Raw genomic sequence first — 26,849 nt, forward strand, 5'->3', positions numbered from 1 at the left:
GGCATGCAAAGTTTCTTTTAACAAAATTTTCCTCATGCTCCTATCAAGTTTTTAATATTTAATCTATACTGCTAAGAATAGAGCTGGGTATGAAGTGTATGTGCACAGGTATTGCATCATTAGTAGCTGCCCAGTAGTCAGAGGAGAGCTGTGTTACCTGAAAGAGGTGGAAGAAAGCCATGTTTTTTTTTCCATTTCTTGCATGTACAGAATAATCTGGGGCGGTGTGCTTGCAGGGTGGGAAAAAAGTCCTGCAAGCAGCATTTTTGGGCCGGTACATGAAGCGGCTGCTTCGGCAGCGCTGCAACACGGGCGCTATTAACCGTTTATTCGGCCAGTAGCGGGGGTTAAAAGCACCCTGCTAGCGCCCAAAAAGCACCGCTTTAGAAGCGTTAAAGCGGCATTTACTGCTAATTCTCGCACCTCCCCAGTGCGAAAGGAGCCTAAATGCAGCAGCGAAAAGGCAGGCTTTAACAACCAACCGCTGCACATATGCATCCATGTTGGCAGGAGGTTGTGTGCCGAATATGCTCACCGCGTGCTTCCATCATGCTGGCCCAGCTCTTGGTGACAGCTTCTGATCAGGACCTGGACAGGCTTTCAATCATGTGACGACTGTGAGAGTTATCACTGCAGTCACATGATACAGAAGCCATACCACCTCATTAACCACTTGCCGACCGCCGCACGACGATGTACGTCGACAGAATGGCACGGGCAGGCATAAGGGCTTACATGTACGTCCTTGCCTGCCCGCCGGTCGGGGGCTTGATCGGGCCCCCCCCGGTGCCTGCGGCGGTCGGTATTCGTTCGGGAGCGATCCCGGACGAGGGAATGAAAATGTCCCGTGACATCACTTCCTCTCCTGTAATGTAAACACAGGAGAGGAAGTGATGTATTCTCTCCTCTGTGTCGGTATTTTTCGTTCCGGCACCGAGGAGAGAGCATCGGTGAGTTGCACAAGCACTACACTACACAGTAGAACATGCCAGGCACACTCACACCCCCCCTTTACCCCCCGATCACCCCCCAATTACCCCTGCCCCCCCAGTCACAGTGACACCAATTGCTTTTTTTTTTTTTTTTGCATTGGTGTCATTTGTGACTGTAATAACTGTTAGGGCAGTTAGGGTTAGCCCCCTTTAGTTCTAATGTGCCCCCCTAACCCCCCCAATAAAGGTTTAACCCCGTTATCACCCCCCCTCGCCAGTGTCACTAAGGCTGGGTTCACATTGCAGCGGTTTATGAGAACGAATGTGATTCGCACCGCACTGCAGTGCAAATCACATCCGATCTCTGTGCAATTCGAGTTCAGCCATACAGATAGTATGGCTGAATTCGTGTCGCACCCGCCGCAAATTCGCACGGGACCCTTTTTTTGGCCCGCAGCAGAATCGGATCGCATGGGTGTTCACACCATGCGATCCGAGTTTGCAGATCGCACTGCGATATGCGAACTGATCTGGGGGTGTCATTAACATTTCACTGACACTCCCAGCAGTTCGCATAGGGCAGTGTGAACTGCCGCCGGGAGGCATGCGATGCGGGAACCCGCCGCGGATTCATGGCGTTCCCGCATCGCTCCAGTGTGAACCCAGCCTAATAAGCGATCATTTTTCTGATCGCTGTATTAGTGTCACAGGTGACGCTAGTTAGGCAGGTAGGTATTTAGGTTCGCCGCAGCTTTTTATAGCGCCAGGGACCCCCCATATACTACCGCATAAAGCCCCCTGATTTCCCCCTAGTTAACCCTTTCACCAGTGATCACCATATAACTGTTACAGGTGACGCTGGTTGGTTAGTTATTTTTTTTATAGTTTCAGGGCACCCGCCATTTATTACCTAGTCTCACTAGTGTACCCCTAAATTTAGGGGTGTCTACTTTCCAAAATGGGGTCATTTGGGGGGGGTTTGTGCCATCTTGGCATTTTATGGCCTTCAAAACTGTAACACCCTTAGAAAGCCTGAAGGCGGTGCTTGGTTTTCGGGGCCCCGTACGCGGCTAGGCTCCCAAAAAGTCCCACATATGTGGTATCCCCGTACTCAGGAGAAGCAGCAGAATTTATTTTGGGGTGTCATTTCACATATGCCCATAGCATGTGTGAGCAATATATCATTTAGTGACAACTTTGTGTAAAAAAAAAAAAAAAAAAATTATTTTTTGTCATTATTCAATCGCTTGAGGCAAAAAAATAAAATATTCAATGGGCTCAACATGCCACTTATCAATTTCCTTAGGGTGTCTACTTTCCAAAATGGGGTCATTTGGGGGGGTTTTGTACTGCCCTGCCATTTTAGCACCTCAAGAAATGAGATAGGCAGTCGTAAACTAAAAGCTGCGTAAATTCCAGAAAACGTACCTTAGTTTGTAGATGTGACAACTTTTGCGCAAACCAATAAATATACAATTATTGACTTTTTTTTTTACCAAAGACATGTGGCTGAATACATTTTGGCCTAAATGTATGACTAAAATTGAGTTTATTGGATTTTTCTAATAACAAAAAGTAGAAAATATCATTTTTTTCAAAATTTGCGGTCTTTTTACGTTTATATCGCAAAAAATAAAAATCGCAGAGGCAATCAAATACCATCAAAAGAAAGCTCTATTTGTGGGAAGAAAAGGACGCAAATTTTGTTTGGGTACAACATTGCATGACCGCGCAATTACCAGTTAAAGCAGCGCAGTGCCAAATTGTAAAAAGACCTCTGGTCATTTACCAGCAAAATGGTCCGGTCTGAAGGTGGTTAAAGACCACTTTAAATGACCGCCAAGAGGCGACATTAAAAGTTTAAGCTTACACCTTAAGTAAACATTGTGTGTGTAATAAATAGTTTGCCTTGGTGTTTTTTTCAATATACTGGGCACACCAACCATTCCCATATGGTATTCACAATACTTTCCGTATATTTAAACTGCAGAAATGGTAAATAAGAAACAGATTGATATGTTACTGTCTTCTTCACATTCTTTAATTTCTGAACATATATTTCTCACTGTTTAGTTATTTTGTAAACCCTGCACTATTGCCAAATATTTATTTATTCATTTTTTTATGATTTATTAATTATGCTTCTCTTGAAAGAAACCAAATGGCTTCGTAAAATTAGTACCGGTAATTGGGATTCATTGAAAATCTTTGCTTGAAACATCAATTGTCTTTCAATTGCCTATTTTTATGACCTCTTAAATGGCTTGAGTGGTTATCATAATTGCTGGATGATCTGTATATTTCTTCCTTAATACTTTTAGCATTGTTTTAGAAGCGTGATTGACTAGTTGATTGGAACTTGTACGGGAAACAGAGGCCTGTATTGGACTTTTAGTTGCTCATAATTTACCCCCAGCAAGTTGAGCATAGAGCATCTGTTTTGCTTGTAATTGAGCTATGTCTGTAAAATTACTAAAGAAAGGAAATGGCATTAAATTCAAGATTAATAACTGCACTAGTAACTAGGGATGCACCGATACCATTTTTTGTACGAGTACCGATACATTTTTTTTTTTTTTTTTTTTAGTACTTGGCGATAACAATTACAGATACCTACCGCAACTGTTTTGTTTACACTTTAGCTGTTAGCAATGGTAGAAAGCATTGAAAAGTCATTTACAAATTAAATAAATTATTTTGTTTTTTAATTTTGAGCTTTTTTAATGTGAAATGTGTAAATAATATATGTTAATATTCACTAACAAAGCAAAAAAAATAGGTTTGTTTATCGTTTATAAAATAGACGTGAACAAAAAAAAAGCAAGAAAATAATAATTAAATGGAGGAGAATAGGGAGTTAATTAAGGCTGATTAGAGTAAATTAAGGGTTAATAAGGGGTTAAACAAGAACATTTGTTCATCCCCACTGACAACTCAAAGAACCGAGCCTGAAAAAATCTGTTTCTGCTATCTGTGCATTTGCACGAGTACCGATACTTGTGCAAATACTCGGTATCAGCACCGATACTAGTATCGGTGCAACCCTACTAGTAATGGTAATAACGCAGCTGCATAAATTGTATGGTGACAATAAGCATGAAAAATATAATAATATGCAGCGTTATAAATGTAGTATAACAAATAAAAAGTCCATAATGTTCGAAATAAAATCCTTGTTCAGGAGAAAAAGCTGGAATCACCCACAGTGTAGACAGAAATACAAATTAGGTGAATACGGACTTATCCTCCACCGAACCTCAAGACACCAAGCCTCATACCAAAAAGAATGGACCACTTAATCGCAGGTGGTCAAACAGGCATGATAAATCCACAGAGCCACAAAACCATTAATTGAGATGGCTGGGACTTGTAGTTCCACCAAATCAGAGGTGCATGCATAAAATCTAAAAGGAATTGATGACGTTTGATTGGGCAAACGCTGCGTTTGGAGGAGTTCTGACGTCACGACACTGCAACGTGTCGACTGCGGCCATCTTTGGGTTTGGAAACAAATGTGCTTATACAGACTGCTGTTTTTTTACATGCTTGTTTTTAGCTGATGAAATTTGAGTACCTTGGATTGTTCTTTGAACAAATATGACCCTGGTTTTATAATACTAAACCATGAGGAATTAATTCTTTTATATTTTATGCTTGCACCTCTGATTATTTGGTGGAACTACAAGACCCAGCCATCTGTGATCTCCATTAATGGTTTTGCGGCTTTGTGGATTTATCATGCCTGTTTGACCACCTGCGATTAAGTGGTCCATTCTTTTTGGTAAGAGGCTTGGTGTGTTTGTTCGGTTGAGGAGAAGTCCGAATTCACCTAATTTGTATTTCTGTCTACACTGTGGGTGAATCCAGCTTTTTCTCCTGAGCAAGGATTTTATTTCAAACACTATGGACTTTTTATTTGTAATACTACATTTATAGCACTGCATAGCATTATATTTTTCAAGGAAATGGCATTTCATGTGCTGGCTTGGTCCAGAAGAACAGTTAAATCCATCATGAGAAATGGAAAGAGTATGCAAAGCTCTGAAAGAGAAGTTGGGCTTTTTTTTTTTAAATTGTACCTACCTAGGTGGATGCAGCATTGGCCCCTGCTGGCTCTAAGGAAATTAAACAGCTCTGATTGCTTGGTTCTCAGAGCTCTGTAAGCAGAGAGCTGGTGACAGTCACCACTCTCTGCTCTGCCACCACCACCTCTAATGAGCGTGGGGAGGTGCTGAGCCAGGTGCCAGTCCAGGCTTGTGGGCGAATCCTGATTTTTATGTACTGGAATCTTGCCTGAACCCCGTACCTCAGGGCTCTGTTGAGTGCATTATTAGAATCACTGGTTCCAGGAGCTGTGTTTTTATAATTCATTAAAGTAGCACGTTGGATGAGATGAATTTGAAAGTAGTGCAAATACACGGATTTTGATGTTGAAATAGTTTGAGACGGTACTGCTAACTTTTTATATATATTTTTTTCTTTTTTGTATTTTGCGATATATTTTTTCACTAATGGGACATTCCTACACATAATTATTGTATAATATTGCTGAAACAATATTTGCAGGGTCTCTTTGGAGGTTTTGATTATCCTTTTGGAGTTTAAATATTGTTTCACGATTTATTGCACAATATTGCAGTTTGATATCTGTAGTGTGCCTATGTTTATTATTTCTGGTATTAAAGCGATTGTAAGGGTTCGTTTGTTATTTAAAAAAAAAAAAAAAACATATACTTCCCTCCACTGTGCAGGTCGTTTTGCACAGAGTAGCCCCGAACCTCGTCTCCTGGATGGCGCGGCTCCTCCCCACACCAGATAACCCCCTAGGAGAAGCACTCTCCCGAGGGGGTTACCTTGCGGGCATGCTCCCGAATCCAGCATTCGACATCAATAGCCACCAAATGTATGACTCGGCCCCGCTGCCTGCGTCATTGGATTTGATGCAATGGCTCCGCTGCTATTAGTCTACCCGCTCCGATCCGAAAAAGTGTAACGGAGGAAAAAGCTATTTTTCCATCAGTCTGCGGATCGGGTGACGACGGGCACTGCGGTCCGTCGTCATCCGATCTCCCATAGGGGAGAGCGGCGCTGTGACGGGTCAGTCCCTGCGCAGTGTGCAGAGACGGACCTGTCATCTCCCTGCTCAGCGGGGATCGACGGAGTGATCCCCGCTGAGCAAACGGATATCCACGGGGCCGATCAGAACTGATCCGCCCCGTGTGAAAGGACCCTTAGTCTTTTGACTAAAATGCCACTTTAAATTAAGTTGTATTTTAGTCTTGGTCGTATTTTAGTAGACCACCAAGAGACCAACCATTGTTGCCCTGGTGCTTCACCAATTAATTTTGTAAGTTATTTTGCAGAGCTCAGTTTATATATTTGCATGGAGGAGCCTTATATTAACCACTTGCTTACTGGGCACTTAAACCCCCCTCCTGCCCAGACCAATTTTCAGCTTTCAGCGCTGATGCATTTTGAATGACAATTGCGTGGTCATACAACACCGTACCCAAATGAAATTTTTATCATTTTTTTCCCACAAATAGAGCTTTCTTTTGGTGGTATTTAATTACAGCTGGGAGTTTTATTTTTTGCTAAACAAACAAAAAAAGATGCAAAAAAAAAAAAACATGTTTAATAGTTTGTTATAAAATTTTGCAAACAGGCCATTTTTCTACTTCATTGAAATGCGATGATGAGGCGGCACTGATAGGCTTCACTGGTGGGCACTGATAGGCTTCACTGGTGGGCACCGATAGGCACAGATAAGGCGGCACTGATGGGCAAAGATGGGCACAGATAAGATGGCACTGATAGGTGGCACGGATGGGTGGCACTAAGGGGCACTGATGGGTACCACTGATAGATGGGACTGATGGGCACTGATAGGTGGCTCTGCTGGGGGCGGCACTGATGTTGAGGCAGATTGTGGGCACTGATAGCTGGCACTGTGGGCACTGATGGGTGGCACTGTGGGCACTGATGGGTGGCACTGTGGGCACTGATGGGTGGCACTTTTTTAATATCTAGGTGGCACTGGCAGGGGGCAGGTGGGCACTGATGAGCTGGCCGTGATCGGGACTGAAGTCCCTCTCATGGCCGCCGGTGATCGGCCTTTTTTTTTTTTTTTTTTTTAGGAAAAATAGCCGATTACCGGCTCAGTTGTGTCACATGATCAGCTGTCATTGGCTGACAGCTGATCACGTGGTAAGGGGTCAGGATCGTCCCCCTTGCTCCGATCCGTGATCAGGCAAGTCTCATAGACTCGCTGATCACAGAGCGTGCCGCCTGCGCCCCTCAGACGTAGTCCCGGCAAAGCAGGTCCGCGCTGTAGCCGTCATTCGGCTATAGCGTGGATCTCTAGTGGTTAAAGAAGTTGCATTGTATGCATTAAGTTAAAAAGCCTTCTGCATGCAGCAGTTGCCCTAGGCCCCCCTAATACTTACCTGAGCCTTATCTCTGTCTGGCGATGTCCATAACCGTCTAGGCCGTCGGAGACTGTCCCTCCTGGTTTAGAGACAGCACCGGTGTCATTGGCTCCCGCTGCGGTCAAAGTCAGATAGCCAATCAGGAGAGAGAGAAGGTGGGTGGGGCCAGGCCACAGCTCCATGTCTGAATGGACACCGAGAGCTGCGACTCAGCTTAGGGGCTTCCATAGCAAGCTGCTTGCTGTGGGGGCACTCAACAGGAGAGGAAGGAGCTAGGAGCACAGAAGAGGGACCCCAAGAAGAGGAGGATCTGGGCTGCTCTGTGCAAATCCACTGCGACAGAAGAGGTAAGTATGACATGCTTGTTATTTTTATTGAAAAAAAAAAGACGAGTCTTTACAATCACTTTAATTATTATAAAAAAAAAAAAATACTAAATTTAAATCCACTGTGCTTTAGGGCTGGTTCACACCACAAAAACTCGCTCCAGATCCGTTCTGGACACATTTTTGCATGTGCGTTTCTGGCACGGTCGGTGCTTTTTTGATGCATTTCCAGAATGCATTCCAGATGCTTTTTTTTCTTCCTTCTTCCTATGTTATTTATTTATTTTTTTGTACTGAGGTCTGATCCGTTTTTGATGCTTTTTTTAGTGCATTTTTTTTTTTTTCTGTAACTGGAAAACCCTGGAACTGACCACACTGGTGTGAACTATGCAGTTGGAAACCATATAACCTACTTTCCATGGTTTTTTTGATGCAGAAAAAAACACACTGGAGTGCAAGTGGTGTGAACTGACCCTTAGTGTTCTATAAAAATAAACATGACAACCTCCAAAGGTGTAAATTCTTTTTATAGGCATTGTATAGTTAATTAGAGGGGGGGGGGGGGGGAGAATCTTAAACAAATGATTGTTGAGTGAATAAACTCCTACAGTCATTGCAGTTAGAGGAGAAGAAGAGTGGAGATTAATCACTACTAGTTTTCTGCTACATAAGTGAATTGAAGCATTGTGTGTAGCCGTGAATATCAGTTGTTCCTTGGTGTTGCTGAATTTCTTCTTTTGTAGCTGCTCATATTACAACTACAGTAATAAAAGCAAAGGGATGGATCTCATGAGATTTTATTAGAGCACTTGGGCTACCGAAAAGAACACATGTAGCCCTAAACTTGAAGTTAAAGCCCTGGTTCACATTACAGCGATTTGACTTGCCAAATCGGCGTCTATTACTGGCAATGGCAACGTCCGACTCGGTGCAATGCTACATTTGTGGTGCCGCACCGATTACCAAACGTCGTTTCTGTACTACTTTTGGCGACATAGAGGTACAATTTCAATAAACGTCTGTGCAGAAACCCGCACAGATCTCTCTGAAATCGACCCCGAAGTCGCATTCAGCTGAACTCGCACAATTTCATTCCTGCTCTCACTGTGAACATAGACTTAAGGACCAAGTTAAAAATTGGTAATCCAGTATCATTCATGAACCTGGAACTAGCATTACATGTACTAACAGTATGCTGTCCTTTCAGATGTATTTAAAATGCTTTGTATGGTTGATAGGTCCTTGTAAGGTACATCCACAAAATCTGATCTATATACACAAAATATTTGATTAAGGGTCTTTTATACTGTATTCAAACAAAGAAATTTGGGCACCTCCTGCCCAGACATGTATTCTTTATACATCCACACAAACACCTTAAGCCATTACTGCAGTCTCCTCTCTCTGCAGCAGGCATCCCCTGTTGCCTAGAAACCGTAGTAACACCAAAGCGCGTGCGCTGCTCAGGCAAGCTGGGAGCACAGCATGGATTTTATTCATTGCCAGCTAAAATGGACATTATCATGTGCAGCCATTTAATGCTTTGTTAGTCCAAGCATCAAGCTCAAATGCTTAGTTCTGCCTTAAATAATTGTCAGCCATACGGTTTCTTATATGTGTTTGGCTTTAGCAATAAATTGTGTAGGTTATTTAGCATATCTTGTGATGCTTATATTACAATTCATGTTGCCTCTTAGAGATTTAGAAAATATTTTTTTTTTACCTCCAGAGATTGCTTAAAAAAACATATGTGCAACTATGCTTAGCTCAGCTTTTTAGGTGACAATTAGCTATCTTCATGCATTTCTGAGTAACGTTGTTTGCTTCAAACAATAGGATTTCTGGACGGTTTCCGGTTTTAAAATCGTTTATAGAATGTCCAGTTTCATCAATGCTGTCTGCCACTAGATGGCATCACCAGCTTAAAAATTGTGCAATGGCTAATGATATTGTATGTAAGAAACGGCATTGCTTAGATTTCATTGGCACAAATGTGTTTATTCAGCACCCTGATTTCAGACAAAGAACTCTGCTAACATAATTATTATACTGCTATACTTTTTCTAGAAAAGGTGGTTATTTTGCAGTATTCTGCACAAGACTAAAACAAAAATCTTAAGCCATGTTCTATGTAAAATGGTATTTAGTGATGTAGGAATCGTGTCAGATCTAAAGATTTAATTGCTTCCTAATTTACTAGTTTGTATGCCTCTCCTTTTTTCTTTTTTTTTTTCTTTTTTTTTTTTTATTACGATGCTTTTTATTAGTTAGAAGATATAAGAAGTACAAAACATACAAGCCCAAACAGCAAGCTTATATAAAAGACAAAACACTCACAATAGTAGAGACACAAATCACATTTGATACATACAATAAGACTTGATTATTTGTAGAAAATGTGGCACTCCTATGACACATCCATCTAGCTCTCCGGTAGTAAAGCATCAGGCGTCATAACAAGTGTTAGGGTCCTTTCACACGGGGCGGATCAGTTCTGATCCGCCCCGTGGATGTCCGTTTGCTCAGCGGGGATCACTCCGCCGATCCCCGCTGAGCAGGGAGATGACAGGTCTGTCTCCGCACACTGTGCAGGGACGGACCTGTCACAGCGCCGCTCTCCCCTATGGGAGATCGGATGACGACGGACCGCAGTGCCCGTCGTCACCCGATCCGATCCGCAGACGGATGGAAAAATAGCTTTTTCCTCCGTCACACTTTTTCGGATCGGAGCGGGTCGGATGTCAGCGGACATGTCACCGCTGACATCCGACGCTCCATAGAGCTCTATGGAGCACCCGTTCAGGTCCGCCTGAAAAACTGACAGGCGGGCCTGAACGGGACGTTAGTGTGAAAGGGGCCTTACATGTGATTATAAGAAAGGTCTTAGAAAAACCTCCTAAAATGTCACAGCACTCCAACGTTCAATGCTGCTAGGTGAAATGAGACAAAACAAGTGAAAGTTCCAGTATTGTTATATTGTACGAACCCCATCTGAACAGAAATAAGGATCAACCTAGTAGCCTATCCATTTCTGTAAGGGACTGGCCAGGAGTTTCCAGCCAGGATTCCAGATTAAGAGTTTAATGAATTTAGGAAGGCAACCCCTGTGTTGATACGCTAGCTTTTCCTTAAGAGGGAAGCATTTACCAGTTTTTTCTACTGGTCACGAGTGGGGTTGGGGGATGGAGAAATCCATTTTTTGCGTGATAAGCTTAGCGCTATTAATAACAAGCGGGTAACAATGATATGCACACAAGAAGTATATTGCTCTTCATCCAATCATCCCAACACACATAATTGATCGGGTTGTAAATTAACAGAAAAGCAGAGGTGTTAGTGTTTAAAATAATGTAAAATATTGAACTGGCTTGGAGCATTTCTAGGGCATGTGGTTCATCCTACCTGTGTCTAATGCACATCTCCCACACAAGGGTGAATCGTTCCTATGCCATTTATTATTATTATAGGCTTAGCTGTAGGGAAAAGTGGTTTTATAGGATTTACAACCAATTTAAATGCAGTATTTTGAGCAGGAATGGCCTTGGCGGGGGGGGGGGTCCGTCCCTCCCTCCCTCTGGTGGCAGAGAGCAGGATGGCACTCTATTAGCCCTCTCCATAGAAAAATAAGGAGATAGGCTATCTTTACCAAAAGTGTTCACAAGCCAGTCTTAAAAATATTCTACCAGGATTTTTCCCTCAGCCTTTTCAGGAATGCCTATCAACGGATATCATTTCTCAGGTGATTCTCCACATCCTTAATATGAAAGCCATGTTCTACTACTTTGGCTGAATTGGCATGCACATCTTGCTTAACAGTGCTTGCACGACCCTCTAAAGCAGTCCCCTGATGTAGGATTAGCGTCTATCACATCGTTCAGCAATATAGATCCACGTCGATCACAATGAACGATGACCTGCATGAGAAAAAAAAAGCTGAACAACCATTCCGGTCGCTTGCCAGCGCTGAATGACATTGCCGGGTTTCCCCACCACTAAAGTAAATAGAAGCGGAGCCATCCAGTGACATCACCAGGTGACATAACTGGTTGACACCGGCCCTTTGTTTTACTTTAGCGGCAGGGCTGAATGACACCTCCGTTTCACCTGGCACTAAAGTAAACAAAGGGCTGGGGTCACTAGTGTATCACCTGTATGTGACGTCTTAAGGGGGCAGGGTCACCACCCCTTCGTTTATTTAAGCGACGGGGAAAACAGGTAATGGTATTCGGTGACGAAGTGGTCAGGTTCGGCGAGTGGCGTTTTATTTTTATTTATTTTTCTATGCAGGTCAGGGGCCATTGTTTATTGTGATTGGCATGGACAATGGACCTACATCGAGGGACATTTTTTTTTTCTTTTTGTAATAAAGGATTTGTCAAAAAACTGTGTTCTGTATTTTACACAAGTCATTTTTGTACTCATTCACTTGGGGAGGCCGGGCTCTGGAGTGCCCCCTTGGTAAAGGGGGCTTACAGAATCCAATACATCGCCCACACAACCACTGGGCTAGGGTTGTGCGGTTGCCCTTTGTCCTCATCAGCATGGTTTATTTTGGGGGGGGTCACATGCTCAGGCCCCCCCGTTTCCTTTACTTGCCTGCCAGGCTGCATATTCGGATAATGGTCTATTATGGATTTTGAGGGGGTCCCCATGCCATTCTTTTGTTCGCATTCCACTGTCAGCGGTAAATTCCCTCCTTTTCACTACTTTCCATTGATGGATACTTGCTAGACTCTCTCTGGTCGAGGTTTGCAGGTATTGGGTCCTTCCATATGGTCTAGTGCAGGGTTATGCAATAAGCGGACCTCCAGCTGTTGCAAAACTACAAGTCCCATCATGCCTCTGGGTGTCATGCTTGTGGCTGTCAGTCTTGCTTTGCCTCATGGGACTTGTAGTTCTGCAACAGCTGGCGGTCCGCTAACTGCATATCCCTGGTCTAGTGGTATTCCTGTTAAGGTGGGTCACAGGTTTATAAAGTGAGTAAACCCTTCTATAATCACTAAGGGAGTATATGCAGAAGTCCCCCGTGGCAGCAGGGGTTGTTCTCTTTACATCTTGACAAGACATTTTAGTAGGGCAATATGTTACACATGTATTGTTGTGTGTATGCCTTTAAAGAATATGTAAACCCACAATTCATATTCCTGATATGTGCCTGTTGTACCATGAACTTGAATAAAAAAAAAAAGTATCTTGTTCTCTTTGTATTGCTTCCTTTGTGTGACATCCCTGGTGTTCCTGCCAGTACCTCTGCTTTCCTATTAAAAACGAACTACACTAGGGAGGAAGCTATGCTCAGAACTCAGTGTGCTGTCCTCCAAGGATCAGACTTGCCCTGACATACCTCTCCTGCACAGCCTTTCACTGTGCTGCTGTTCTCCTCCCCACCTCTCTATGCAGCTGAGAACAGAGGGTATATAATCATTTACAAAAAAATATAATAAAAAATGGAAACGTGTAAATATATAGTTTTGTGTGTATGTGTATATATATATATATATATATATATATATATATATATATATATATACACATACACAAATGTTTTCATTTCTATTTTAAACTGAATGGGTTGTTTTTAAAAGGTGATTGTTTAGTCACTTTAAATTATTTTGTCCTTTCCTTTCATAGCTAGTGGATACAGGATGTAGTTAGTCCCACCCTTTTTCTTCTTGCTTAGCCTCCATTCACCAAATGTACTGTATTCTGCTGGAGCTAGACACACTATGACTTTTTTTTTAACTATCCGAGGTTCATCTGTTATGCTCTGCACAGGTTGTGGGTTAAAGCTTTGTGCAATCTGCAGGATATCATTTGGATCAAGTCACTATCTGCCAATCTACTTGATTGTAAGTTATGTTTTAGAGATCACACTTTCAGTGCTTATATTGCTAAAATAGAACAGGCAGTTAAGCCCTGTATAAGGCAAGACCTTCAGGTCACTGTAGGCTTTCATTGAAAACAGACCTGAGATGCACCTACTGCTTCAGAAGGGAAGGATGGTGTTTTTCCAGGCTGAATGGGCAAAAAAAAAATGGAGCAGAGCATGTGCAGCGCTCCACCCAGCGACTATCTGCACACCCTCAACCTTAATTCTTACCATCATAAAACTGACCATGGTTGGATAGTTGAAAAGGTTCCCAGCAGTGCACACAGTGAAGTGTGCCATGGCTCTGGACCCAGAAAGTTCTGGGAGGTGATGAGAGGTAAATGCTTACTCTTTTTGCAGGCGTAGGTTGAAAATGGTGAAAGGGTATCTTTTGAGTGTAGAACTGTTGGACTTTATCATTCATGAGTCTCTATTTTAGCTCATGAATTCTTTTAACATCTGAAACTGCTCTCATTCTGCTATCCTCAACAGATATCTCACAGAACTTTAGTATGGATACCTGCCACAAAACAGTAATTTACAGGGCACTCATCTTATATACCTTATGAATTTACTTGTATATAACAACATTTTGCCAAAATAGAGCATATGACATAACCTTTAAACTTTTAATAAGAACTTAAAACATGATTCTTAATTGGTAAATGGGCAAATAACTGTTTTTTTTAAAGGACAGGTTAACATGAGAATAGAAAATGCCCCAGATCTCACTAACCTGTTCTAAGCTGAATGTCCACCTCCAACTTTCCTGTTTCTAAACAATGGCTTAGGCTGGTTTTTGCACAAGTCGATATTAGCTTGTGTAAAGCCAGGCTGTCCATACATGGAGGGACATCACAGCAGCAATAAAAACTTGAAAAATAAGGAAAGGCACCAAAAAAAAAGTGGTAGGTTCTGATGACCCTGTGCTTCAAATGTATTGCTTAATAAAATCCCCTCTTTTCCCTCTTACTCTACTCCTTTCTTCACAGATACCATAGACTTACTCCAAAGTTCGTCCCATCCCGCATCCTCATATTCTCTTGAAATGTGTCAGCCCAAAACTTATTTAATGTGCAAATATTTGAAAACCAAAATTAGGTGATGGTGATAATTGTCCAGCCTACGGCCTCGGCTCCCCTCCCACTCTCTATATTGTGAAGCCTAAATGTATTTATCCCCTAGTGATCCTGTAAGTCATATTACCAAGTATACCCCTTAATGTATATTACCCTCCCTTCATTAGTGACTTCCACATGGAGGACTGTAACAGTGGGACAATGGACTCCTTTTTCCTCCATGGATGGGGAGGTTAAGGAGGGGGAGGGACTTGAGTTGGAACAGTGTTTATACTATGGTTATTTTTGACAGCGTCAGCTTCTCTGGGTCAGGTATTTACACAGCAACTCCTGGTTATCTTTTTGATAGCAAATGTGAGAGGGCAGGAGGACAGGATGTACCACACACATCCTGCTTCAATTACATTTTTAGGGGTGTGCAGTATCTGATGTCCATAGCTACCTATGACCCCCTATGTATGATTAAGCCCCCAGTGGGCGGGCAAAACATGTCAAGGGGCGTGGCCCGAGGCACAGCATCGACCTGAGGCTTTCCATACATCCATACCAGGATTGCCTATGGTGAAATGCTTAAATGTTTATTGCTCACTGGATGAGTTGTTGTTTTTTTTTTTTTTTTTTTTTTTATAATTTACACTGGCATCCCTACTATCTTAAGTGCCACCGGGGCCCTCCCCTCAGCCTGGAGCTTCACCACCAAGCATTGATGGCCTTATTGTGATGTCCACAGCTGGTAAAGCACCAAAAATGAATTGCTGCTTGTATCTGTAAAAATATTTTGTTACAGGATTAGAAGGATTTTGTATTGGGTCAGAAAGGACCAGTGTGTTTTTTTTTTTTTTCTTACTCCTGGATCAATCAGTTTTTAAACTTTTTAATACATTTTCTCCCTTAATTTCTTGATCAAGGAATGACGACATATTCAAGGGGTTGTAAAGTTATTTGAAGGTTTTTTGTTTTTTTTTCTTAATGCGTTCTATGCATTAAGATAAAAAGTCTTCTGTGTGCAGCAGCCCCCCTAATACTTACCTGAGCCCATCTAGATCCAGCGATGTTGCAGGAGTTTCTCAGCTGCCCGGGACTCACCTCCTCCTTGGCTGAGACAGCAGCGTGGCACCATTTGCTCCTGCTGCTGCCAATCAAAGTCTCAGCTGTTTGCTGTGTGGGCACTCAACAGGAGGGAGGGGCCAAGAGCACCTCAGAGGGACCCAAGAAGAGGAGGATTGGCATTGCTCTGAGCAAAACCACTGCACAGAGCAGGTAAGTATACCATGTTTGTTTAACTAAAAAAAATACTTTAATATCACTTTAACTGCTAGCTGTGACCAAGTTGTTATTCAGGTTTTATGATTGCTTTCTTATCAGTGAATTTATATGTCTAATTTTGAATTTATATATTTTCCTGTTTTAATTATAAACAGCTCTGGACGACAGCTAAGTGAAGTCTTCATCCAGCTTCCCTCCAGAAAAGAACTGCCAGAGTATTATGAATTAATCCGTAAACCTGTTGACTTCAAAAAAATAAAGGTATGGCTTACAGTAATTTGAGAAATGTTATGTCTTGCGTACATGCGGTTTTCCATAGTACTGTACACAGAAGGAAAAAAGGTCTTGATAATCACTAGTAAATAAAGCTTTTGTCTGTCTTTTTTTTTTTTTTTTTTTTTTTCCTAGGGAAAGTGAGTAAGATTACATGAGTGTGAATAATACTTGTCATCATCTTTAACTTACATTTGTTCTGTATATGTTCTTCATGTTTTTTTTGTTTTTGTTTTTTTACTTATGGGCTGCAATACCTATTTGTAGAAGTTATTTAAAGGGGACCAATACTTGCCTTCATTCCAGCGATGCGGCATCCCAGAGCTCCCAGCCGGTTGCTGACTTCCAGTGGCCAACTTCTGGGTACCGTTGCCCGGCCACTTTTATTGGCCAGTCCAAGATGCTGTGACTCCTGTGCGTGCGCAGGTGTTCATTCACCTTGGCATTACCGAAATTGTGCAATGAAACAAAAATGGCAGCCTTCGCAGGGGTGTATGCTGTAGTACGCCCGTGTCAACGAGGCCTTAATTGTCACAAAGGTTTACTAGTTATACTAGTCAAACTTTGCTTTGCTATGGACTTAAAAATCTAGATACATTTTTAGCTATGCATGAGGAATAGAGTAAGATTGTTGTACATTTTAAATTGGTTTAAAAAAAAGACACGTTTCCTGATTTAAGAAAGGACTAGTTATTATTGCTGCTGATATTGATGATTATGACCTTTTTATAATATTTTATTTGATAACACAAAATTGATTTTAAAACGTTGCCCAGTTTCTTATTAATATGATTATTTGCACATTCAGCTCATTTTTCTTTGTTTTTTAAATAGGAAAGAATTCGTAATCACAAATATAGAAGTGTAGGTGACTTAGAGAAGGACATCATGTTACTTTGTCACAATGCACAGACATTTAACCTAGAAGGATCACAGGTTGGTATTGTTGTTTCTTCTTTTCACTTTAAGTTGTATTTGAGATGCTGAAGAGTACTTTTGATTCTCTGTAATAAATTATAGCAGACCATGCAAGGTTTGAGACTCAACATTTTTGCTGAAATTCAAATCATGGGTGGCCCTGACAAGTTTTGAGGCTAGACAGTGCCTATGTCCTATTAGATCTATTCACTGTTCCAAGCATTCAGAATGCAGTTTAGCGTGGATGAAGGAATCTTTTGATTTTCTCTCATTCACGTATTTATGAATGCATATACTTTAGGTGTATGGTTGGCCTAAATTGATTCTACAGGCAAGACATACAGAATCTCACAAAAGTAAGTACACCCCTCACATTTTTGTAAATATTTTATTATATCTTTTCATGTGACAATACTGAAGAAATGACACTTTGCTACAATGTAAAGTAGTGAGTTTACAGCTTGTATAAAAGTATAAATTTGCTGTCCCCTCAAAATAACTCCACACACAGCCATTAATGTCTAACAAACAAAAGTGAGTACATCCCTAAGTGAAAATGTCCAAATTGGGCCCAAAGTGTCAATATTTTGTGTGGCCACCATTATTTTCCAGCACTGCCTTAACCCTCTTGGGCATGGAGTTCACCAGAACTTCACAGGTTGCCAATGAAGTCCTCTTCCACTCCTCCATGACGACATTACGGAGCTGGTGGATGTTAGAGAGCTTGCGCTCCTCCACCTTCTGTTTGAGGATGCCCCACAGATGCTCAATAGTGTTTAGGTCTGGAGACATACTTCGCCAGTCCATCACCTTTACCGTCAGCTCCTTTGAAGGTGTGTTTGGGGTCATTATCATGTTGGAATCCTGCCCTGCGGCCCAGTCTTTGAAGGGAGGGGATCATGCTTGGCTTCAATGTGTCATAGTACATGTTGGCATTCGTGATTCCCTCAATGAACTGTAGCTCCCCAGTGCCGGCAGAACTCATACAGCCCCAGACCATGACACTCCCACCAACATGCTTGACTGTAGGCAAGACGCTTGTCCTTGTACTCCTCACCTGGTTGCCGCCACACATGCATGACATCATCTGAACCAAATTAGTTTTTCTTGGTCTCATCAGACCTCAGGACAGTAATCCATGTCCTTAGTCTGCTTGTCTTCAGCAAACAGTTTGCAGGCTTTCTTGTGCATCATCCTTAGTTGGAAGAGGCTTTCTTTATGGGACGCAGCCAATCGCACCAGCTTGGTGCAACCTGTCCTGTTAAACCGCTGTATGGACTTGGCTCAGTTTCTGGGTCTGGGCAATCTTAAAGCCTAGGCCATCTTTATGTAGAGCAACAAATCTTTTTTTCAGATACTCAGAGAGTTCCTTGCCATGAGGTGCCATGTTGAACTTCCAGTGACCAGTATGAGAGAGTGAGAGCGAAAATACAACATTGAAGGCGCCTGCTCCCCATTCACACCTGAGACCTTGTAACACTGAGTCACAGGACACGGGGAGGGAAAATGGCTAATTGGAGCCAATTTGGACATTTTTTACTTAGGTGTGTACTCACTTTTGTTGCCAGCGGTTTATACATTTATGGCTGTGTCTTGAGTTACTTTGCGGAGACAGCAAATTTACACTGTTATACAAGCTGTACACTCACTACTTTACATTGTAGCAAAGTATAATTTCTTCATTGTTGTCCCATGAAAAAATATAATAAAATATTTACAATAATGTGGGGCGTGTACTCCCTTTTGTGAGTTACTGTATTTTACCTTAATGCATTCCTTGCATTAAGGTAAAAAAGTTTGTTTTAGAGATAAAAAAAAAATCTAAACCTTTAATCACTTTAAGATTGCCCAATCACACAAGAACGCAGCTGTGGGAAACGTGCATGGAACATGGGTTTTCCACACCATTTTTAAAATGCAGTGCCTTTGTGAATTGCAGCAGATGTCAATGCAATGCTAATGACACCACAAACACAGGTTGTGAACGCAGGTAGTTTGCCTGCACCGGATCGCATGGTACAGAAGCATGCACTACTTTTGGTGCATTGCAAAATTCAAATGAATGGGCTGAAAATGCCTTACATTCTAGTCGCATAGGAACCCAAGCACGTTCCTGTGCAATTCCTGATTTGAAATGGCCCTTACTCCAAATGGAGATTTAGCCTAAACAGAGTTTTCCTATTCCATCCCACTCTGACCATATCAGTTATCATATATTCCATATATACCATATTCAGCCTGATAGCAAGTGTTACACTGCATTCACACTTGAGCATATAATTTTCAGGTGTTTTTCGGGTGTGTTTTTTTTTTTTTATTTTTTTTTTAAGCTTTTTTTTGCAGATTTTTTTTTTTTTTTACAAGCTTTTTCACTGTTTTTGAAGTGTACAGGCAGTCCCTGGGTTACAGACAAGACTGGGTCTGTAGGTTTGTTCTTAAGTTGAATCTGTGGGAAAGTCTAAGTGTAGTTCAAGCCCAAAAAAATATTTTTAAGCTTTTTGGATAGCATGGGGAAGGGTTAACACCCCTGTAACATTTGTTTTGCTGTTGGTTCAGAAGATTTCACCTCACTTTCTTGTCCCTGTGACAATTGTATTTTGAAACTTTTGGGTTTTCGTAGAAACAAGGATTGGTGATAAAGCATCAGTAGTTTTTCCCATAATAACTCTTACAGGAGTGAATTTCCCTTCCTAGGGTTAGATTTCCTCTCACTTCCCGTTTCCCTCCATTTGTAAGTAGGAGTCGTTTGTTTGGATGTTTGTAACTAGGGGACTGCCTGTATTACAAACTTTTTCACAGCCTCAGGTGTTTTTGTTTAACCAATTGAAGCACTAGGGGGAGGAGAGGGAAAGGAAATTATAGGAGTGGAGAGATGCTTTTTGAGCATTTTTACAGGTGTTTTACAAATGCTATCTGCTCAATTCAGGTGTTTCTATTGAAGTCTATGGGGCCAAAAACGCTTGTAATCTGACAAAAAAGAAGCTTGTGTACTTTTTTGAGCTTCAGGCGACAAAACGCTCATATGTCAACAGGGGCCATTTAAATGAATGGGATTTTGCTTGTTGGGCGCTTTGGAACTTTTGAGTTGAGAGTAGAATGGTGTGAATGCAGCTTTATTGTTTATCATTGTGCTTAATTAAAATAGAGCTTGCAACCACAGACGAATGAAATTGGGATATATGAGAGAGATCTTCCCTAGTGGGTCCCTGATAGTTATGATTGTGACGTTGACATGCAGATGTGTATTTAACTTTTGGATGTAAACCCTTACAAGCCACTTTGACCTACAGGTAAGCCTACATTAAGGCTTACCTGTAGGTCCAAGAAATATCTCCCAAACCTATATGGATTTAGGAGATATTTACCCGAAGACTGCCACCGCTGTCTACGGCGCGTGCGCCGTAGACAGAGGCGCACTGGGCAGGCCGCAGATCATGGCGATATGCCGCGAGTGTCGGCTCCCGTGCGCTGTGATTCGCCGGAGCCGCGAGGCCCGGAAGTCGCTCCGGGATCCATGGCAGCGGCGAAGAGGAAGACTGAGGACCGCTTTGGGGGCTTCGTTCTCAGGTAAGTTATTCATAATGAGCTAGTATGCTATGCATGCTAGCTCATTATGCCTTTGCCTTGCAGGGTGTGTGTGTTTTTTTTTTTTTCCCCCCTTTACTTCCTCTTTAATATTGTATAGAATACCTTTACACTTAACAGCTTATTGATTTCAGCGATTTGGGGCTTAATTTGGTCACCTATCGGGTCCTTAAAGCTGTCCAGTAACCTCTAGCACTGCTGTGATAGGCCAACCCCATTTTGGTCAGTGACGATGATAGTTTATATAAAATGTTAAATATGACTGGGGTGAGAAAAGATCTCAGACCGAAGTAAAACGAGAAGGGTCACTAATTGTTATGCTGGAATTACTGTCATATTTCCTTATTCAATCAGGCAATACTAATCTGCTTTATTATATTTGTAGATATATGAAGATTCAATTGTGCTACAATCGGTCTTCAAGAGTGCAAGACAAAAGATTGCAAAAGAGGAGGAAAGTGAAGATGACAGCAATGAAGATGACGATGAGGAAGATGAAGATGAATCCGAATCTGAGTGTAAGCCATTATTTTAAATGCAGTAGTATTTTTGCAACAACATTTTTTGCTGCCTCGAAATATACATTGCAGCAACATTTTTGTTGCCTCAATACCTATACAGTATAAAGGGTACCAGTATTTTTTTTTTTTTTTTTCTTTTTTTTTTTTTTAAATTGGGGCCTCTATCACAGACTTTTTTTTTCTCCCTAATGGCTAGGATTGAAAGCACTCATCGAAAACTGGTACCCTGTGCATATTTTAGTTGAATGCTGATTGACTATGATGGACTATATATTACAAGTGGGATTATGGGTTGGGCAGTAAGATGCTTTCTCACTACAACATTGGCTTTTGAGTAGTACAGTAAATGCTGGGGTTTGTTTTCATTGCTATCCATGCCCAGGACAAACCAAGGTAGTACTAGAATTTCAGTTTTTTAAAGGTATTTAACCACTTCAGCCTCGGAAGGATTTACCTCCTTCCTGACCAAGCCATTTTTTGTGATACGGCAATACTGACAATTGCGCAGTCGTGCAATGTTGTACCCAAGCAAAATTTATGTCCTTTTTTCCCACAAATACAGCTTTCTTTTGGTGGTATTTGATCACCTCTGTGTGTTTTATTTTTTGCACGATACACAAGAGTGACAAGTTTTGAAAAATACACAATTTTTTACTATTTGCTATAATAAATATCCCCAAAAAAAAAAAATCTTCATCAATTTAGGCCGAAATGTAGTCTTCTACATATTTTTGGTTAAAAAAATCACAATAAGCGCATATTGATTGGTTTGCGCAAAAGCTATAGAGTCTACAAAATAGATAGATTTATGGGATTTTTTTTTTTTTTTTTTTTTTTTACTATTAATGGTGGCAATCTGTGGTTCTAACGGGACTGCGACATTGCCGCGGCCAGATCAGACACTTTTTACACATTTTTGAGACCATTGACATTTATACAGCAATCAGTGCTATAGAAATGCACTGACTACTGTATAATTGTCACTGGTAGGGAAGGGTTTAACACTGGGTGTGATCGATGTGTTCCCTCAGTGTGTGTGTTCTGACTTGGGGAGGAGACTGATCGTTATTCCAATATACTAGGAACACACGATCTGTCTCCTCTCCCTGACAAGATGTGGATTTGTGTGTGTACACACACAAACCCCTATTCTCTCTCTGTCAGGAGCGATCGTGGGTGCCTGGCGGATATCTCAGCTGCTGGGCACGCGCATCAGTTCCTTAGGGACGCAGCCCCCTATACTCAAAGCGCCCATCGTACAGCTACACCAATTTGTGCAGGAGTGCCATTCTGCCGAAGCCAATCGACAGTGGGTAGTTGGCAAGTGGTTAAATGTAATAGAACTTGTTAAGAACAATTAAGTTCTTTAACCTCTTGCCACCGTCATTATACTGCAGCAGGTTGGCTCCCCTGCGCAAACCACCTTAGGTTTATGTCGGGCGCTTTAAGAGCTATAGGGGGTACGCACACAACGCCAGTGCCGATGTGTGTGGCCGGCAGCCGTGATGTCCGCTGGCGACTCGCGATCGCTCCTCAGAGAGCCAGAACCGGGAGCCTCCAGTGTAAACAGACAGGTCCCCACTTTGTCAGGAAAGTAGAGAGAGATCTGCTGTTCCTAGTGATCAGGAACACTGATCTCTCTCTACTCTCTGCCAGTACACTCCCCCACAGTTGGAAACCCCTCCCTAGGGAACAAGTAACACCCTTTGATCACCCCCTAGTGTTAACCCCTTCCATGCCAGTGACATTTATACAGTAATCAGTGGCTATTTATAGCTCTGATCGCTGTATAAATGTCACTGCTCCCAAAATAGTGTCAAAAGTGTCCGATCTGTCCATCACAATGTCACAGTCCTGCTAAAAATCGCTGATCACCGCCATTACTAGTAAAAAAAAAAAAAATTAATAAATCAATAAAATGCCATAAATATATCCCCCATTTTGTAGACTATATAACTTTTGTGCAAACCAAGCAATATACGCTTATTGCGATTTTTTTTTATTTTTTTTATTTTTTTATTTTTTTTTAACCAAAAATATGCATATTGGCCTAAACTGATGAAGAATTTTTTTGGGATATTTATTATAGCAAAAAAGTAAATGTAGCTTTTTTTCAAAATTGTTGCTCTTTTTTTGTTTATAGCTCAAAAAATTAAAACCATAGAGGTGATCAAATACCACAAAAAGAAATATCTATTTGTGGTGGAAAAAAGGATGTCAGTTGCACGGCCACACAATGGTTAGTGAAAATGACACTGTGCCGTAACGCAAAAAATGGCCTGGTCATTAAGGGGCATAATCTTCTGGGGCTTAAGTCGTTAAGTGTTTTTGTTCTTTATTTAGTATAGGACAAGATTTATGTTTTAAAAAAAAACAGCAATTTCCAGAACCCAGTACAGTCCTTCCAAATATGGAACAGTTAGCAAATATTTTGTAGCAGACCAACTTTAGGGGTAAACTGAGAATATAGCTTCATGTTTCTATGTCATGATGGATTCTAACACTGAAATCATCATTTATGGAGATTGTCCCAAAACTATATAGACAAATTTATTTATTTATGATCTATGTGACCCTATAAAACCATTCATTTCACTTTTTTTTTTTTTTTTTTTTTCTTAGATAAGAATATACCATAGCTGAAAATGCATTAAGTACATACAACCAATCTAAATGAGCTTTAGACATAAGTTGAAAGATGCCAGTTTTGAACAGGTTTGGTGGTGATCTCATCTCATATCTCAGTCATACAGTACAGTACACAGGCTTGATATCCATAGACCCTAGGTTATAGGCTGCTACCTTCGGGTGATTAGACACTGGCAAAGGCTTGTTGGACACATCCTCTGGGTATGTATGTACCCCTACAACCCAACCCCACTCCATTGTACAACATTTTTTAAATTGTTTTATATTTAAATATTTTATTCTATTTATTCTGTCTAGTGTATTTAATGACAAACTTAAAATTCACATAATTAAAAAAAAAAAAAAACAACCAAAAAAAGTCCCCCCACGTGAGTTTGGGTACCAAAAACAGTTGAGCAATCTATTTTTAATGGTCCTATTGGAGGAACTGCCTGTTGGAAGGAAAGTAAAGCTGTTCTCTAAGGCAGTGTAAGTATACCCTCGCCTAGAGGCGATTCAGTTCGCATTGTGCGCTATATAAGTATTTCATTCATTCATTCATTCATTCATACCCTGCAATATGACTTGTGCTCAGCTGTGTACCTCCTATTCCTAATTCTCAGTGTTTAAAACAGGATTGTCCACCTCGGCAGTGTGATATGCACAATTCTATTGCTGAAGTCAGGGCTGAGATCATGGTTGACAGTGTAGAATCAAGTTTGGACTAGGGTCTACTGTGGCTGAGCTTCTGACTGGCAGCAGTTCTTTTGATAGGCTTGCCACCTTTCTAGTATTTCCCTCCCCTATCTTGTCTTAAATAGTTTGCTATCCTTTTTCTGCTTTTGTGTAACAAATATCTTTGTACTGGTGGGTTGCCAGTTTCTTGAAGACAGCAGTTTGCATACCACTTGAAGTTTCCTTTTGTCACCTGGGGATGCAATGGGGGCTTAGGAATTGCAATGTAGTTGGGCAGTTCCACCTTGTAGCCACTTTTACCTACCAGTCTAGCACACAGAGGAGGAGATGTATCTGCTGCTGCCCAAGGAGAGGGAAGAGGCATGCAGTTATTGGATGCTTTGTAGAGGCATAGGGGCTAGGTCAACAGTTCTTGCCATTGCCATGGACCCGGTACTTCTGTAAGATCAGTGACTTTTTTTTTCCCCAAAGAGCTCCTTCTGACTGAAGTGATTGTCCCTGTGTAAAAATACCTGTTTATTGCCAGAAATGCACTTGCTTCTTTTATCCTTGGTTGATAGTATGCAGCTTTTTTGTGTTTTGAGTGGTGACAGCCTGCCCATTGCCATTTGTTAAACTACTTAAACCATCCCACTCTTAGATCTCTACAACAAATAATATACCGTATTTATCGCCATATAGCACACACTGGCGTATAACGTGCACCCCAAGTTTAGGAGGGGAGTTTAAGGAAAAAAAACGTATATTTAAATGCCCATCAATGCAGCCTTATCAGTGCCCATCTGCAGCCTTGTCCATCATTGCAGCCTTCCCATTGTCCCTATGCAGCCTTCCCATTGTCCCTATGCAGCCTTCCCATTGTCCCTATGCAGCCTTCCCATTGTCCCTGTGCAGCCTTCCCAGTGTCCCTATGCAGCCTTCCCAGTGTCCCTATGCAGCCTTCCCAGTGTCCCTATGCAGCCTTGGGTCATTGCAGCCTCCCCAGTGTCCTTGCAGCCTTGTTTAAAATTGGCGCCGTTCGGAGGAGAGGAGCGATCGCTGCCGACATACACAAAGCCGAGTGTACTTCTGCTAGACTCGGCTCTGCTCACAGTCAGGGGCGGGACTGCGAGAGGAGCCGAGTCTAGCCGAAGTACACTCGGCTTCGTGTATCTCGGCTCCGCTCGCTCCTCTCATCACAATCAGCGGAGATCGTGGGGATCGGCGTATAACACGCACCCACAATTTTCCCCTGATGTTAAGGGGAAAAAAGTGCGTGTTATGCGCCGATAAATTCGGTATTCATTCTGTTGTCAAAGAACTAGAAAAGTTCCTCGAGATAACACAGGAAGTATGCAGAGTTTATCTGATGAGATCAACAGATATTTTTTTCACTGAGAAAACAAAATGCTTTTGATATGGTATATTTAACAAACTAAAACTGAGCAATTAAGAGGGTTTACATACAGTTTAATTCCTTCTCTTTTTTTTTTCTTTTGTTTTATAGCAAAATCTGTGAAGGTAAAAATCAAGTTAAATAAGAAGGACGAAAAGAATCGAGATAAGGGAAAAGGGAAAAAGCGCCAGAGTCGAGGGAAAGCCAAACCAGTTGTTAGTGATTATGACAGTGATGAAGATCTAGATGATAATGTAAGTTGTAACAGTAAAATAACTCTTAACTGTACATTCAGTATAGCAAAGTTGGATAAAGTGTAAAAGTGAGATTCACTCATGAAGGCTGTCCTGCATAAGTCGGTGTAAAGGGTGGTCATATTTGGCCCTATGTGACAGGTAGGCGCTACTTTTGAGTCTACGTGTGCTTGACATTGAAGTGATTACATTGATCCAGGTGAATTTAATGTATGTGTTGCATCATACACTAGTGCATAAAAAACTGATCTGTTTATAGCCAACATAACGCTCATCTGTATCGTCTTCTTGTGTATAGCATGTAACCACTAACTACACAAATGGAATGCACAGTTAATTATAGGGTCTGTGGCTATGTGCACATAAATACTACTCAAAACGCACATGTTTGTACTTCTAGAATGATACACAGTAAAAGCACCTGAACCCCAAAAAAGTGGTGTTTACTTCATGTAGTGAAGTAAGCGATTGGCTGAGAGGAGAAGCGATCGTATTGGCTGCCAAGGAGAAAAAGATGCAGGGGAAGTGATCCCTTATATTATTTTCATCCTTATGGCCTCTTCTTCCACTGTAGGTACAAGATTCTAGTTCAAGTAATATGCTGCCATCCACTAAAACACTGAATTGCCTTCTGCTAGCTAGTCAGTGATATATGGGGTAGACATTTTCAATCAAAGGGCTGAAACAACTCACAGATGG

At 41.5% G+C, this 26,849-nt stretch overlaps 1 protein-coding gene across 4 annotated transcripts in view; it reads left to right on the forward strand.

Annotated features, from left to right (window-relative positions):
- The window catches only part of SMARCA2 (SWI/SNF related BAF chromatin remodeling complex subunit ATPase 2), a 355,922-nt gene that overhangs the window by 326,849 nt on the left and 2,224 nt on the right, over positions 1 to 26,849 (forward strand). For all 4 annotated transcript variants that reach the window (XM_077475014.1, XM_077475013.1, XM_077475015.1 and 1 more), the window contains 4 exons: positions 16,056 to 16,161; positions 17,008 to 17,109; positions 21,062 to 21,194; positions 26,008 to 26,150. In XM_077475014.1, the coding sequence (XP_077331140.1) occupies positions 16,056 to 16,161; positions 17,008 to 17,109; positions 21,062 to 21,194; positions 26,008 to 26,150 (484 nt within the window). The remainder of the gene's footprint in view (positions 1 to 16,055; positions 16,162 to 17,007; positions 17,110 to 21,061; positions 21,195 to 26,007; positions 26,151 to 26,849) is intronic.

This window comes from Lithobates pipiens, unplaced genomic scaffold (assembly GCF_037356315.1).
Source record: "Lithobates pipiens isolate NorthernLeopardFrog02 unplaced genomic scaffold, aLitPip1_a1.2 Scaffold_13, whole genome shotgun sequence".
Taxonomy (NCBI): domain Eukaryota; kingdom Metazoa; phylum Chordata; class Amphibia; order Anura; family Ranidae; genus Lithobates; species Lithobates pipiens.